The 15,527-nt window shown below is 38.5% G+C and overlaps 1 protein-coding gene across 1 annotated transcript in view; it reads right to left on the reverse strand.

Moving 5' to 3' along the window:
• The window catches only part of LOC117545952 (inactive N-acetylated-alpha-linked acidic dipeptidase-like protein 2), a 1,067,198-nt gene that overhangs the window by 36,524 nt on the left and 1,015,147 nt on the right, over positions 1-15,527 (reverse strand). The window contains exon 18 of the mRNA XM_034215999.1: positions 4,482-4,680. Within this exon, the coding sequence (XP_034071890.1) occupies positions 4,482-4,680 (199 nt within the window). The remainder of the gene's footprint in view (positions 1-4,481; positions 4,681-15,527) is intronic.

Genomic DNA, 15,527 nt, shown 5'->3' on the forward strand with positions numbered 1-15,527 from the left:
GTTGTGTGTAAATTATTCCCCCCTTTTTTGTCAGAAGGAATAAATATGAGTACACTGTGAAGCTAACGTTTTATGTTACATTATGGCTGTTCTGCTCCATATGTGGAACACAAATAAATGGATGCCCCGATGCAAGACAGATGGCTGAAGGCAGATTTAAATCATGGCTGCATGTGATTTAGGGACTGAGGGAAAATGATTAGGGGTGAGGAGGGTCAGAAAGGGGAAGGTGGGTAATGTATTTTTCCTTTATGCTGGGTCTAAATTTGTTTTGAGAATTATTGGCATTGTCATGGCCACCATCGTTGATGGAGTTTTATTTTTTATTTCTCTCTGCCAAGTCATAGGAACTAGGGCAGAGAGGATGTTACCTTTTTTATATAAATATCTGTATCCATATTTCAACCTTTTTCTTTCTTCCTATATCACCTATATATAGAAGTGGGTGGGTGCCTAGATATGATGTTGACATATTCTACATTAAATAGCTTTTTTACTTACATTTGCTCATTTTTAGTCTTGTTTACAGTGATCCATATGAAATTGTGGTTCTTTGAAGATTCCTGAAAAACTTTGAAAATATTTAACTAGCTCTTTTGGCCCTTTTGTGATGGTGCCTAACATAGCTTCTCAGTTTTCCATTTACAGTCAAAGCAACCCTGTACATATAATGATTGATAAAAGAGGACATATCATGCTTGTTTTCAGGTTCATATTAGTATTCTGTGTCTCTACTGTGACATGTCTCCATGCTTTAATGTTCAAAAAGCTCTTTATTTGTCTCATACTGCCTGTGCTGCAGCACCTCTTTTCACCCTCTGTCTGGTTAGCTTATCTGTTGGGATTAGTCCACCTCTTAGGTGCTGTTTACACGAGAACGCAAACGGTTGTATCCGCTACTTTTCTCTTTCGTATAGCCCGTCCACACGAGGCTGTAACAGAGACGCGGAAACGTACCCCGCAAACGATACGGGTCCCAAGGTGGGTAGATCTGCGAACGGAACGCTCTGGGGTGCCAAACGGCTCCGTGTATACGCCCTATACGATCATTTCCTGATAACGATGAAGCCATAGCCCTACCTCTCCCCACCTCTGCTGCTCACTGCTGTAGCATGGTCAGTAGCTACTGCTACTGCTACTGACCATGCTACAGATGTTAGTGCAAAATCTACAGTTCCTCTACCACAACCATCAGCAACAAGTGGACATAGATAATTGCATGTCCCACCGCAGGGGGCATAAACAGAAGGGCAACCATGCTCGGGGGTCTTCTTCGCTGCTTTTGGTGTATTTTGTGGCGGGAGTACAGCGCCACTTACAGGCCCGGCATATGTACTACAGCGTGTCCAGCGCTCCCGAGCGGTCTCGTGTAAACGTAATACTTTGTTGATATCGTATTCAGTTTGTTTGTGTTTCGTATGTGTTTGCGTGTAAATGGGGTCTTAGAGATTGTCTCGGCTCTTATCACGTACAATGTGTTGGAGCGCTAGCCAATAGAAGAGCGGTGTTACATAGTGATGTCATTATTTTCCGGGGGAACTTTGGGATTTCAGCTTTTGCAGACCATTAACATGCACAAAAACCTATAAAACACACTACAGGAAAGGGAAAAACCCCAAAAGCATAAAAGGACCCCTTTAAGTTTTGTGGAAAACACATGTTGTCCTTGATTACTGTTACTGTTTTCAACACAACACAAATGGTGTGTATTCATTGGAGATCCTGTTACCATTGAAAATAAGGAATAGTGCTGATTGTATTATTAAGGCCCTGTTCATAGAACACTAGTCCAAATACGGAATAACAGAACACGTGGAATTCAAGTTTTTAATAAAATAATAATACAATGAAAAATGTAATTCCCCTAACTCCTCTACAGTGCCTTTCTTTAACTTTTAATGGGATCAGCACATTTTAATTTTTGGGTTTGGCCTCAGGAGTTGCTGTCGCAAAATGAATACTAGTGCGTTCCAAATATTTCACAAGTGTTGGGATGAGTCATGGCTATCCAGGCTACAGGCCATTGTGTTTAAACAGGTGTAACCTTGCAGCCAGCTGCTTCGGAATACGCCAGGTTTCTGCTATATTTACAGTCATTGGGTTCAATGTATTCCTCATTTTCACTAAAAAGGCATTTTCACTTTAGATAGTCAACAAAGGTACTTTTGAACTGTCTATTTTACATTTAAACAACTGCAGGGGATATATACAAGTTCCTTTATTCGACCACATGACCACCTTAATTCAGAATGAAAACTGTTGGATAACAGTACGGGGAAATCAGGCTCAATTCAGCTCACAACAGAAAATACTATAGAGAAACGGTGCAAGAATTATCTGAAACCAACCATAACCACATTAAAGTTGCGGCTGGTGGAATTTTTTCTAGGTAGGGCTCTGCCACATGCAATCAATTTCAGCAAACATCCCGGTATGACTTAATGCAAAAAAACTGGAGTTTTCAGCTTTAATTGACCAGTCTTACATTGTAATGCCTCCATAAACAATTTAAGCATTTGAGACTGAGGACTATGTAAAAAAACTTAAAAACAATGGCATTAGCAATACTTGCATACATATATGTATATAAATATATAATGTTTATAATATATATATATGTATGGAAATATATATATATATATTACAGAACAACGGTATAATCAACAGTGATACAAAAAGCTGAAGATGTAACAAACTAATAATAATTATTCTTAAAAGCAATGTGGTGTATACGTCTACGACGAACCTTTAAAAACGGTGGCGGTCTTCAGGTGCTCCTCCAGCACAGTGTGCAGAGAGGAAACAAAATCCACAAATCCCCTGAAAATGCCAGGGTTGACTGAAGAGTCCGTCTTGTCATGCCCACGCAAAGCCAACTCAAAAGCCCAACAAAACGTCACTATTTTTGATAAAATATGCCTGTTTTTATCCACCTCCTCATTGTGTTTCCTCACCGCAATCCTGTGGCCGTCGTCCAGCCGCGTAGCAGTTGCTTACTTGGGGCGATACAATAATCGCCCCTCCGGAAGTAGTTTTGAGGACGCTGTGTGATGATTGGCTACATTTCACGGCACGTTCATATCTTGAATCAGCAATTGGCTAACCTGCTACAGAGACCCGCCTCGTGAACTTCAGTCATACAGTTAGCATATATATTTAGCAAAATATTTTAAAATCATATTTTATACATATTTATGGGTGCATTCCATATTTTAAACACATACATATTGACAATTTGTATAATTAATTAGTATCAGTTTGTGTGTGGTTTAGGGAGGGCGGCGCCCTATCGCCCTCTATTGGCCAGCCGCCACTGCCACATTAAGTCATGTGTCATCATAATGACACATTTCCTTATGATTTTTTTCTTGACATACATTTCACAATTGTACTCATCATCTTATTCAAACAAATACTTCTTAGCACTTTACTGGAAGACAATCATTAGAACACTATATTATGTCAATGTTAACCAACACCTTTTGCAGACCGCTATACTTCACTAAAAACAAAGTTTCTGTATATGGTTTAATTTGCCTTTTCATTGGTAAGTCAGACATATGACATGCACAAACCCTTGCCCTTTACACTGAGGTTTGCTCATATGAGTGCTCAAAGTTGGATTTAGCAAACCCTCTAAACAGCACTATTTATGTTTGTTTCTGCCTGATGAATGTCTGCTTTTCAGAACTCAAGTGAAAATGTACCACCACAAACCTGCACTGCAGAGTGGCACCATGGAATAAATAAAAAGACAATGTTTTAGCATTAAGTCTGACATATTTCTAAAGCAAAGCAGTCTGAATCTAGACAACAAGACCCCAAGGGCTAACCGGCCAATCGTCATTCAGCATCAAAGTTGACAAATATCACAACAAATATGACCGTATGTGTAAGTGTTAAGTATGCAATATGCATGTACTTGCCCTGCACTCAAAATATTGTTTCATATATCTTTAATTTTAAAGGGCCCCTGTGGACTTTTGGACCACTAAGGGTGCTAAAGAGCAACAGTATTAGAAAGAGATGTTGTATGTATAATCCCATCGCATGGCCATGCAGCACATATTCCTGAAAACCATTTGTGTCATTCCACTGATTAACATATGGTGGCAGTAACACACTAAGAAAAATACCAAAAATGCAGCTTTCAAAAGGTTTTTCAAGAGATATTTGACCTATTTAACATTACAGTTTTTGTTTTTAAGACAAATCTACAGGGTACCAGTGTCAGGTAATGCTGGATTTTCAGTATGCAAACAAATACAAAAGATACAACTGTTTCAGATTGTTCAAATAACAGAACTAAGTATATAGGGAGGCAGACGATGATTGCCTGCTTGCTGATTTTAAGACCTTTTAATGTCAACTGTGAAGAGAAAATAAGAAAAATAGAATGTTCTCATTTAAAAAAGGAGGTTTTGAGGTTTTATATATATATGGTGTTTACACTCCCGGGTTCCTCTGAGACAGTCTCTTACCTGTACACTCCAGGCGGTGTCTGTGGGAGGATGAAGCTCTTCTCCAGGTCACGGAGTACATCATTCAGCATCCGTACGTGGGAGGGGTCTCGCTCTTTAGGGTCATTTGCCGGCCGCATGGTTTCTGATTGTAAGAAAGCTGCGTGGTCTCTCAGAGAGGAGGCTGTGGACAGCATGGACTGAGTTACCACACTCTTGTCTAAACACATACAGGGAGAAGAGAAGGAAACAGAAAAAACAAATGAACAATCTCACCCTAAGGAATGTAACGTCTGTCAACTTATTCATATAGGCATCGGAAAAACTCACTGCAAATGGAAAAACAGAGAAGTTGCAATCTAACTTTGCCTTCATGTATCTGTAACAGTTTTGGGCAATTTAATTGTAATGCCTTGAAGGGCATTTAAACACCTCACAAAAGCACAACAATAAAATGGAGCAATGAAGATATACATATGGTCTGATAAGCCTTTTAAATCTATTCTTCTAATTATTATGTAGGAAGTATACAGGATTTATTGTAATTATTAGTCAATTAATGTTACAGCTAATATACATGTGTATGTGGAACATCTTTGCATTACTGACACCTGCACAGCACAGATGGTATTTGTGTCTTAATGTTCAGTTTAATTAACAACAGTGCTGAAGATATTGTAAGAGGTGCCTTTATTCATCTACTATAGGGGAATTCAAGCAGCTCGACAAGGGACTAAAGTCATCATATAATAAGGAATTTCCATTAAAACCCATACATTCAAAACATAATCTGATGTGTGCCCGGGTGTTAAGAGCATTTCTGGCTATGGACACCTGGTTGCATGTTCTGTCATGCTTTATACAACTCTGGGTGTAAATAGCCACACTGGCTATAACAACCCAGGTGCAAATAGCATCGTTAGCTACCTACACCAGGGGGCAATTAGCATCTGCATATTTGTTATTGGTCTGCTAACTCAATCCCTGTCTTTATTGATATTGGTCTGCAATTTCATCACTGCCTTTACATGAAGTCCTTTCGCCTTCAAACAAAGCTCCAAATAATCTGAATATAAAATAGCATTCAAGAGGTCTTCCTTGCGTTGTGATCTTGATATTGACCGCAACTTTTTGTCAAGTCGCCATCATAGCTGGAAGGACCTGTGCAGCTAGATGTTGAGCAAAGCCAGATTTCAAATGTCTGCATTGCGTCCAACTGGTACGACTATACTATTAGAGATTATACCATTATTTTCTTAAAAGATTTGAACACAGCTAATAAGTCTTTTTTCTTCTAGGCAAACTAAACAATACTTATTATTTTGAGAAATACAAAGAATTATTAACGGAAAATACGATTTGCAGAATTGTACAATATTAATATAAAGATAAATAAGAGAATACAAAAATAACAATTTGTATAGAAGTGTAAGGTTTATGTGCAGAACATTTTTAGTGTCTGAAGATGTGTTTGAGAATAAAGGGCTTCCTTCCTAAAGTTTACTTGACTTTGAGACTATGAATAATTGTCTGAAGTCACAGCAGGTGGTTTCGGATTATATTTACTTTTTACAATCTTAATCAAAAAGAGACTATGAATGTATAACACATCACCTTAATCTACAGACTATGGTGTGTGTTTGTGGATGTGTGTGTGTCACAGTAGGCCGGGAACAGAGCGTGACTCATCTGATAGGAAAGGGGGAGACAGTTGGGACAAAAATAGACAAAGAGATCTGTTCTCTCCTACAAATGTAAATGGCACTGGCTCTTCGCAGCCAGCTGGGACTCATGAAATATTGTTTGATTGTTGCAATCCATCACATTCTATGACACACGGGGCCGTATGTGAGTGTATTTGTATTTAGGTATACAGTTGGGACTTGGCCTCTTGTGATAGCAGCGGCAGAGAGAAGAGAGAGGAAGACAAAAGAGCTTTAGGGTGATGCTTTTATCTGATGGGATATTTTTTACTTTTCAGTTCGCCAAAGACTTCAGATGTTTTTATGAATTTTGGCTTTGGGTTTCATCTCGGTTGAATTGATTCTCAATCTGCTATAATGATGGCTCACATTTGTGTTGCATTACTTAAGAAAAATTGTTAAAATATGTTGAAAAACTAAACCTTTTTATCCAGATTTAGACCATAAATAGTCATATCTATTGAGCACATACTCCTTATTTGGTAATGTGTGTGTGTGTGTGAGACTGCCGCATAGCCAAGACTGGAAGCTGCGATAACTGGTGGCTACCATTAGCAGCTAACTTTTACCCTCCGATTTTTACATAAAAATGTAATTATGGATTATAAATTAAAAAAATTATTACCCAGAAACATTATCAACCTATGGATTAACCGATTCAGCCGCGTTTTTTCTCGTTTTAATGCCATTGAACAAGTCTTTTGATCAGATTGACAGCTACGGTGAGAGGATCTCCCGTAAAAGCTACGTAAAGGTACGTGTTGTGATGTCTGAGTTTGCTTCCCCTGTCGCGAGTTCGGATCACTTAGTGATGATATATTTACCTAAATAATCTGTGGAACCTCAGTTTTAATCGGATATCTTGTATGTGCAGCTACGATAAGTAATAAGGGTACTTTTATCTTGAGTTCTGTGCCAAAGTGCGTTAGCATTTTTCGCTCAGGGGTCATTTAGATGCTTCTTATGAGACTTGTGTTTTGTTTTGGTAAAAATTGTTTGTATCGTCAGCTAGCTGAGATTATTCCCGTTAATCTGGTATAACACATTAATAGGTTCTTAAATATTAAGATCCCCTGAGACACTGTGTCGTGAAAAAAAGGACCCGCCGATGGGGTCCTTGGGGCTTAACACTACTTCACTGATTACAAGCAGGCACCTGACTGTTCTACTGCTTTGTGTTCCTACAAGTACGGTTATTGATGAAATATATCTATAGGAAATTCAAATTTCCAGAAGAAACTTGCCTCGTTCAACTAACTCATATAGCTGAATACATTGTTTCTAATGCACATAGGGAATCCATTATAGATGACAAGATGTCAGTGTAATGTGGACGTTTTTCCTTGTCTGATGTCAGGGTCTAAGGACAGAGTGTGGGTATTCTGTACAAACTGTAAAGTCCCCTTAGAAACATTTTAAAATGTGTGATATTGGGCTATATAAATACACTTTGATTATAACTTTCTACCTACTTAATTTTCTTTTTACACTAGCTTTAGATCACTATCTCTTTGACTGGGTACATTTCTTTGACATGCAACATATGATTAACATATAAAGTAACTTTTCTAGGGCACAAAAAGACCAAGCCAGAGATGCTGCTGCTCAAGCTGTTATTCTGCATGCTAACGTATATGGTTATGTCCTTGGCCATCACTGATTGGTCATTCATTACCCAACAACCTTTCTTATTTAACACTACTTCACTGATTACAAGCAGGCACCTGACTGTTCTACTGCTTTGTGTTCCTACAAGTACGGTTATTGATGAAATATATCTATAGGAAATTCAAATTTCCAGAAGAAACTTGCCTCGTTCTACTAACTCATATAGCTGAATACATTGTTTCTAATGCACATAGGGAATCCATTATAGATGACAAGATGTCAGCAAACAACCCTCCAGTTTTTCTGAATGTTATATATGTTAACAAAATACACTACTCATTACAAACGAGGCACAGCGCTCTAGATTGCCATGTTCTTAATGTGTATATGGGTTGATCAAGCATGTGCTCATGTTCTAAATGTAATGAAGCAAATACATACATAAATGCAATTCCATATCGATGTTATATGCATGAATGCAAATTCCAAATGCCTTCCATGCTAAGTAAACATGCAGACTCTTTAAAATGACAGCTTGTAATTATGACTACTAGCTGACACTTTATAAAGGAACATATTCTGCTTTTATAGGAGTATCACTTAATGTATATACTCACATGTCATTTGTACCCTGAAAGTGTTATTGGTTGTTTTTAAGCACAGTCCTTCTTCCATGCCAAAACAGGTTCTAAACCTCAGCTGAAGCTAATTGGAAGATGCAGTAGTGTGCTTCTTCTTTACATCAATCACATGATTTAAGATTCAATATGTGACCTGCTCCATCGAAATCAGTCGCATTGACCCGAAGACACATTTTGAGTTGTATACACTGTTGGAAAGAGGATATTCCTAGCTTTCTAATGATATCAGGATTGTTGTTCTACTCCAAATATTAAGCGAAATATGTCACATTATATAATGACTGTCACCGAGTCGTCATTTTGAGAAAAAGACCTTCAAAGTTTCCTCTTCTCTGGAATCCATCGATCTGATTGATTATTAGTGGAGCAAATGATCAAAATACTACAGAGGGAAGATATTTTCGTTTGGAGGGGAAGCTCGCGAGTGTGTGTGTCTACCAGTGGTTCCCAAACGGTGTGCCGTGAGGCAAGTCCGGGTGTGCCGTGGGATTTTGTGACAACCATACGTTATTATTGCAATACACAACTACACAAAAAATAATTATTTTTTTATTTACTATATCAGTACTTTGTAGGTTTATATGTACGTAATCTGCGCGATTTGCGCGTCCACATCTCCACATGCAGTGCTGCATAAACATGGCTGAGTCAGCGATAACTTTCCAGGGGTGGAGGTATGCCCATTATTTTGAGTTCGTCCGAAGAATAGACAGGAATGTGACGGTGAGGTGAAAACTGTGTCCAGGCCAGAAGCTGTTATCCACTGCTGTAAACACCACGTTAAACCTCAACAAACACCTGCAAAGAACACATGCTAAGGTGAAGCTACCGCACACGCTATTTGTTGTTTGTTGATATCACGTAGTCTGTTCTTCTTCTCTGTCTTCCGGTTGTTGCCTGTTTTGAATGACAAATACACACTACCGCCGCCAGCTGGTAAGGAAAGTTATTGCCTCTCACGCATGCGCAGTTCGTACGCGCTCGGCGAGTAAAGTAACGAGTTACTTTATATAGATAGTATCGAAGTAGTGTAAATATTACTTTAAAAAAAAAAGTAATATGTAATATATTACATTTTTTTAGTAACGACCCCATGCTTGACTTTCTGCTGAGTTTCCTATGATTCATTTTTTATTTTGTGACCTGTCTGGTTTAAATGAGTGTGTTGCTGCTTTGATGAAGCCTAATTTGATACAGTTTCAAATTAATTTCTGAAATATTTCGTTAATAAATATTTCATGAGTAAAATAGTTGTCTTTGTCACATTTTATTTGGCATTAGTAAATAATTATGCACATTTACAGATATTTTACATGATATGAGTGTTATAAGGGCTATTTTGCACAATAGGTGTGCCTTGAGATTTGTACTTGTCCTTTGGTGTGCCTTGAGCACAACAAGTTTGGGAACCACTAGTGTATACCATAAGTGTATACGTGTGTGTGTGTGTGTGTGTTTGTGTAATTTTGCGTTTGTGTGTATTGTGTTTGTTTCCCGGGGAAAACCCTCACGAGAAACACCGGCTGTTATTATGCCTGCTGTGACGTTAAGTTACTCCGTTCTCCGCTTGTAATTATGCCGTTACAAGCTTCAAAGTTGTATTTATCATCTGAATTTGCCGAAACAAGTTTAATATTCTGAAAGCCAAGACTTTGTTTAATTGAAATCAGATGAAAACAAACTGTGACGGACCCTGCCGTGTTACCTATGATCAGTGGCGTTTTTATATGTACAAAAGTGGTGGGGCACACAAAACTTAGATGTCTATATATAAGCTTCTGAGGTTCATGGCTGGTGAGGCTCTGACTCTTCAGGTTTACAAATATTATATTTTGACCTAAATCAAAATATAATATTATTTTCAAAAGCTTGTTTTGTCTGATGCTTCAATTAATTTTAAACAGACAGTTCAACAAAAGGATACCCAAAAAATGTAATTGTATCATTTAAATATTGAATTGTTCTCTCTTAGTAAGATCCCATTTTCAATCAAATTGCAGTCTTACCTTGACATGAAGATGAAGTCCATTTGCCTATCCTTCTGGACAAAAATCTCTATTACTTTTTTGTAAAAGTCCTCCTTATGTTCTTGTAGTTTCAAAAGTCTATCATAAATCTGATCTAATCAATAGATTTATGATTCGAAATTATAAAAGTAGGGTAGACATGTGGATATTATCTGGCTGAACAAAACGTGCATTTATCTAACAGGTTTGTTTCCCACAGATCTTAGTTGGAGCTATTTTCTAAAATCCTATGGAGAAATATCATTGCTTTTTTGTGGAGGGAAGCCATGCGCAGTTTATTTCCGGGTTTTAGGACGCCTCACTGCAGCTCTCTCTCCTCCTCTTCACACACCACACTTTTCGCGGCACACGTACTTACAGCCAATCAGCTCTGAATTATGTGAGATGACGTATGGTGGGGATGGCAGCACTATGCCCCTATGATCATTATTTTTTTGCCACACACATTAAATAGGACAATACTCTGAGCATGCGCAGTGTAGTTTTTACAGTCACCATTGACTTAAACAGGGAGAGGGAGGGGCAGGATCGGGTTTTGTCCCACATGGCTCTAAACAGCTCAATAGGCATCCACTGTAGACACTAATTAGAAGAACACAGACTAAAACAGCAATGTACAGACGAATCAGATGATTAAACATGATCTTAAAATATATTTTATATTTTTTTTTATTTTTTTTTTGCATTTTTTTGTAATCATTACTTTTAATACTTTCTGCTGACACTAGGTGGGGCTGTGCCCCACCTGCCCCTAATGACCAGTCGCCACTGCCTATGATTACTATACTCTTACATTCATAATTTCAGCTGGAGGGAGGGGTGGCGGCGCTGCGGAAGAGCAGATTGCGAGTGAGAGGTGCCTGTCTTCGTCCCTTTACAAGCTTAAAAAATGTATTTATTGTGTGATTTTGGAAATAAAAGTTTCATATTCTGAAAGCCAAGACTTTGTTTAAAATCAAACAAAACACCCGAACCCCGAAAAAATAGTTTTTTACGTAAATCCACGTTTATTTTGAAATGAGCCGTTGCGACTTCCGACTGATTTCGATAGAGCGGGTCACATATAAATGTCTGCCTCTTTCCCACTAAGGGATTGGGTTTGAGTGGTGCTGATGCTTTTGGTTGCATGCTTGCGGATTATTCTGAGTTCTTTCTTGCTTTTTAAAATCTCTGGGAGGGAGTTGCACCAGGATCTTATGTGAAATGTGATGACTGCTTCTAGTGCTGTAAAGAGTTTCTGTCTTACATTAAATGTTTTTAGTCTCCTCAGTAAAAAAACAAGCAGCAACCTCTGTGTCGTACCGCAAGTTTCAAATGTTCTTCAGTACAGCATGACAATCATTTTGTAAATGATGGCCCGATTCAGAGTAAAGAAAAGAATAAATACGTGTATGCTATGGTGTTTTTGTACCTTGTAATTGAAAGGTTGATTCATTTATTGAACGTTTTCAAGATACAAAAAAAACATTTATTTCAAGCACCTTCATGAGTATTTCCTTTTACTGTGTCATGTTTTTTTTTGCTTTTTAAATCTCTGAGGACATTTGACCTAGATGCAATGCTAAATGTGAGGACTGATTCTGCCTCCCTTTTTTACAATTCATATTTTAATATTTTTGGGCAACTCCATTAGTTGCAAGAAAGGAAATCATATGTATCAAGTCTATGGGAAAAGGACCCTTCTTCTCACTTGATTTATCATGCCAATAACATTTTAAACAAGTTGGGATCTGAATCGCTACTTCACTTCTATTTAAGTTTTCTTTAATACAGCATGATGTTCCTTTAGTAAATGATGGCCCAATTTAAAGTAAAATAAAGGATAACGATTTGTATGCTTTAGGCTTTGTGTATCTTGTGATTGATAGGTTGCTGCTGTGTGATGCAGTTTGTCATACGCTGTGTACACACTGTAAAGCCATATCAGACTAATGTGTAATTTGTTGTATATGGCTATATAAATAAAGTTTGACTGATTGATTGATTAAAACACAAAGGGGTAATATCACTTTGAATCAGCTATACAGTAGCTGGAGCTTGTACTGCTGACCAGCTACGGTTCCTAACTAATCTAAGTTACTAACTCTAGCTCAGAAACCAGATCAAAGTACGCAGAGATTTATTGGTACTGTTGTTTGTTTCTCAGATGGCTGGTGTAAAGCATTTAGCCATTTAGCCCTGCAAGTAGTGTCAAAAAGCTTTTTCACCCACTATATTTGCAAAATGAATTCTGCTGTGCTCCTTTCTGATGTGACTCAGCCTTTAGCCACAGCTTTCTACCAAAATCATGAAAAGGCCAAATGTGATCTTTGAAATAATGCTGGTCATCCCTCCTGTGGAGTTCAGAGATTTGGAGAATATATTACAAACACATATTGAAGCTGCTCTGGCTGCTTGTAGAGGCCAGACAACTCACCCCGATTCCCTTTCATTTGTCACTTTAATCCCGCTTTTCGTCAAAATGCTGGGCTTCATTACTGTGGTCATCTTGTCAACTATACCTTCAATCTCATTATACAGCAAAAGGTCTTGCCACTGAGATATACCTAATACAAATTGTACATCATACAATAGGCTTTAAGTTAAATCCAAGAGTAAGTATAATTCATGCATATGGGCACACACATTACTTTGATTTCCTCAGTGTATTCTAGAAAAACCAGCACTGACAAGAGCCTGTTACCTTTCTTTGGTACTGCAGTCAAAGGCAGCCATGCTACTGAGCACCATCACTACAGTAAATTAATGGAGATTTATGTCAGATTAGACTAGACCAAAGGCAGTTTAATATAAAAAGAGAAAATAAAGGAGAATAGTGATTTAAAAAAGTTGAACAAAAGGTTTTTGGGGGGGTTGCAATTAGCTCTGGTTGTTTGATCTGAGTCCCCTTCATGACTGCCAGTCATGAATACTGCAGAGCTTCACACAGGCTGTGAAAAATCCATTAAATATCACTGGGCCTCTGCCGCAGGGGGGCTGCTAACACACACACACACACACACACACACACACACACACACACACACACACACACACACACACACACACACACACACACACACACACACACACACACACACACACACACACACACACACACACACACACACACACACACACACACACACACACACACACACACACACACACACACACACACACACACACACACACACACACACACACACACACACACACACACACACACACACACACACACACACAACACACACACAAAGAGCACCACACGCACACAAAGAGCACACAGCCATATCCTCAAACGATGGTTACATATTGTAACCCTAGTTCTACAACCAAAGATAAAACCCCTACTGGTCTCTTTGGGTAATACTATTTACCACTCACATGCTTTCACCCAATGAATTTGCATAACATAACGCAGCTGGCCAATCAGGCAGAGCGTCACCGACTTCTTGCATCTTTCACACATTATAGAAGACGGTGAGGCATCTAACTGTCATTTAACATCGCCTTCAGAACAGTACACTGTGGAATCTTCTAAGATTCTTCACACATACATAAAAACATATAGGAGGGAGACATAAACACTTTCAGTAAGTGTTATTTTGTTTAACTTTACCCTGTTTCTGTAATGACAACCTCTGGTGAACAAAGAAACATATTTGTTGTATTTAGCTGGACAGTATAGAGTCGAGAGTCCTGTTCCCTCCCCAGGTAGCGTCTGTTCCATTAGCTTTGTTAACGGAATAGTATTTCCCACAAAGTACTGTTTTAACAGACTTCCCACAAAGCAGAAACATAGTGGTGTTTTATTTTGTCCTTATTTTCAGCTATATGTAAATCTTGTTGTGTAAGCACCTTGTCTTCCCAAATAAAAGTATTCAATGACTACAGCTTCCATGAGTCATAACAACATGCTGATGTGAGATTCTTAAGAACAAAAATAGCTGCCGTGACTATGGAGATACCAGTCGGGGAGAAAATCTAAATTAATTAAAAACACGTTGCATGGCAAATAAAACGCCACCGAATTTACTTGCATCAATCTCGAAACTGCTCGCCTCAAACCAACTGTAACTCATGTGGTCTTGTCTACAGCTGTGCTGCAGCACAGATGAAGCACTTCCAAATAACCAAATAGTATACAACGGCCCCTGTTGAATCAGTGTCCTCTATCTGAATATATAGGCAACAGGACAAGATATTGGTATCTGAAGCATTCTGGTTTCAGTATGTAGACAAATAGTTGTGACTAATTATTATTGATCGGGTTTAGTTGGAAGCAGGTAAAAAATATGTGTAGAGAGCATAAGAGGTGGAATACATTGGTCACAATGCCATTTGGAGCCTATAAACTGAAGACAAAAGCTTTTTTTATCTTTCAGATATTAGTTGTTATATATCTGCATGCATATCGTGTCTCAACTCTCATTGTCGAGTATCAGGCTGCTAAATGGTTGTTTGTCACTGTTGACGTTGAATTGACCGGACTTCTTTCCGCTCTTTGATTGACTGCACATAGTCCCTTAATCCTCCGAAGCAACGGTCTGTTCTCCTGAGCAGGGGTCTGTTGGTGATAATGAACAATCAGAAACGAGTAATCAGACTTTTTTATTTTCCTTATACCTTCTCCACCTTGGACTGATTTTTAGAAAATATGGCGTCTCCTACCACCTTTATGCGGACGACTCCCAATTATATCTACCCCTAAGAAAAAACACTAGCTCTCTGATGCCCCTGGTTGACTGTCTTAATGACATAAAGGCCTGGATGGCGCTAAACTTTTTAAATATAAATGAGAGCAAAACGGAGGTAATTGTGTTTGGACCAAATGGTGATGTCCCTTCCATTGACCTGGGTTCCCTGCAACAGTTTGCAAAACCCATGGTCACAAATCTGGGTGTCAAAATCGACAGTGCTTTTAAATTAGATAAACAGATAAACTCTGTGGTTAAATCCAGTTTTTATCACTTGAGGCTCCTGTCCAAAATTAAACCGGTTTTATCCTTTTTAAACTTTGAGCGTGTAATTCATGCCTTTGTTTCAACTCGTTTAGATTATTGTAATGCACTTTATGCCGGCCTAAATACGATTTCGCTGGCCCGC

This window comes from Gymnodraco acuticeps, unplaced genomic scaffold (genome assembly GCF_902827175.1).
Source record: "Gymnodraco acuticeps unplaced genomic scaffold, fGymAcu1.1, whole genome shotgun sequence".
Taxonomy (NCBI): Eukaryota; Metazoa; Chordata; class Actinopteri; order Perciformes; family Bathydraconidae; genus Gymnodraco; species Gymnodraco acuticeps.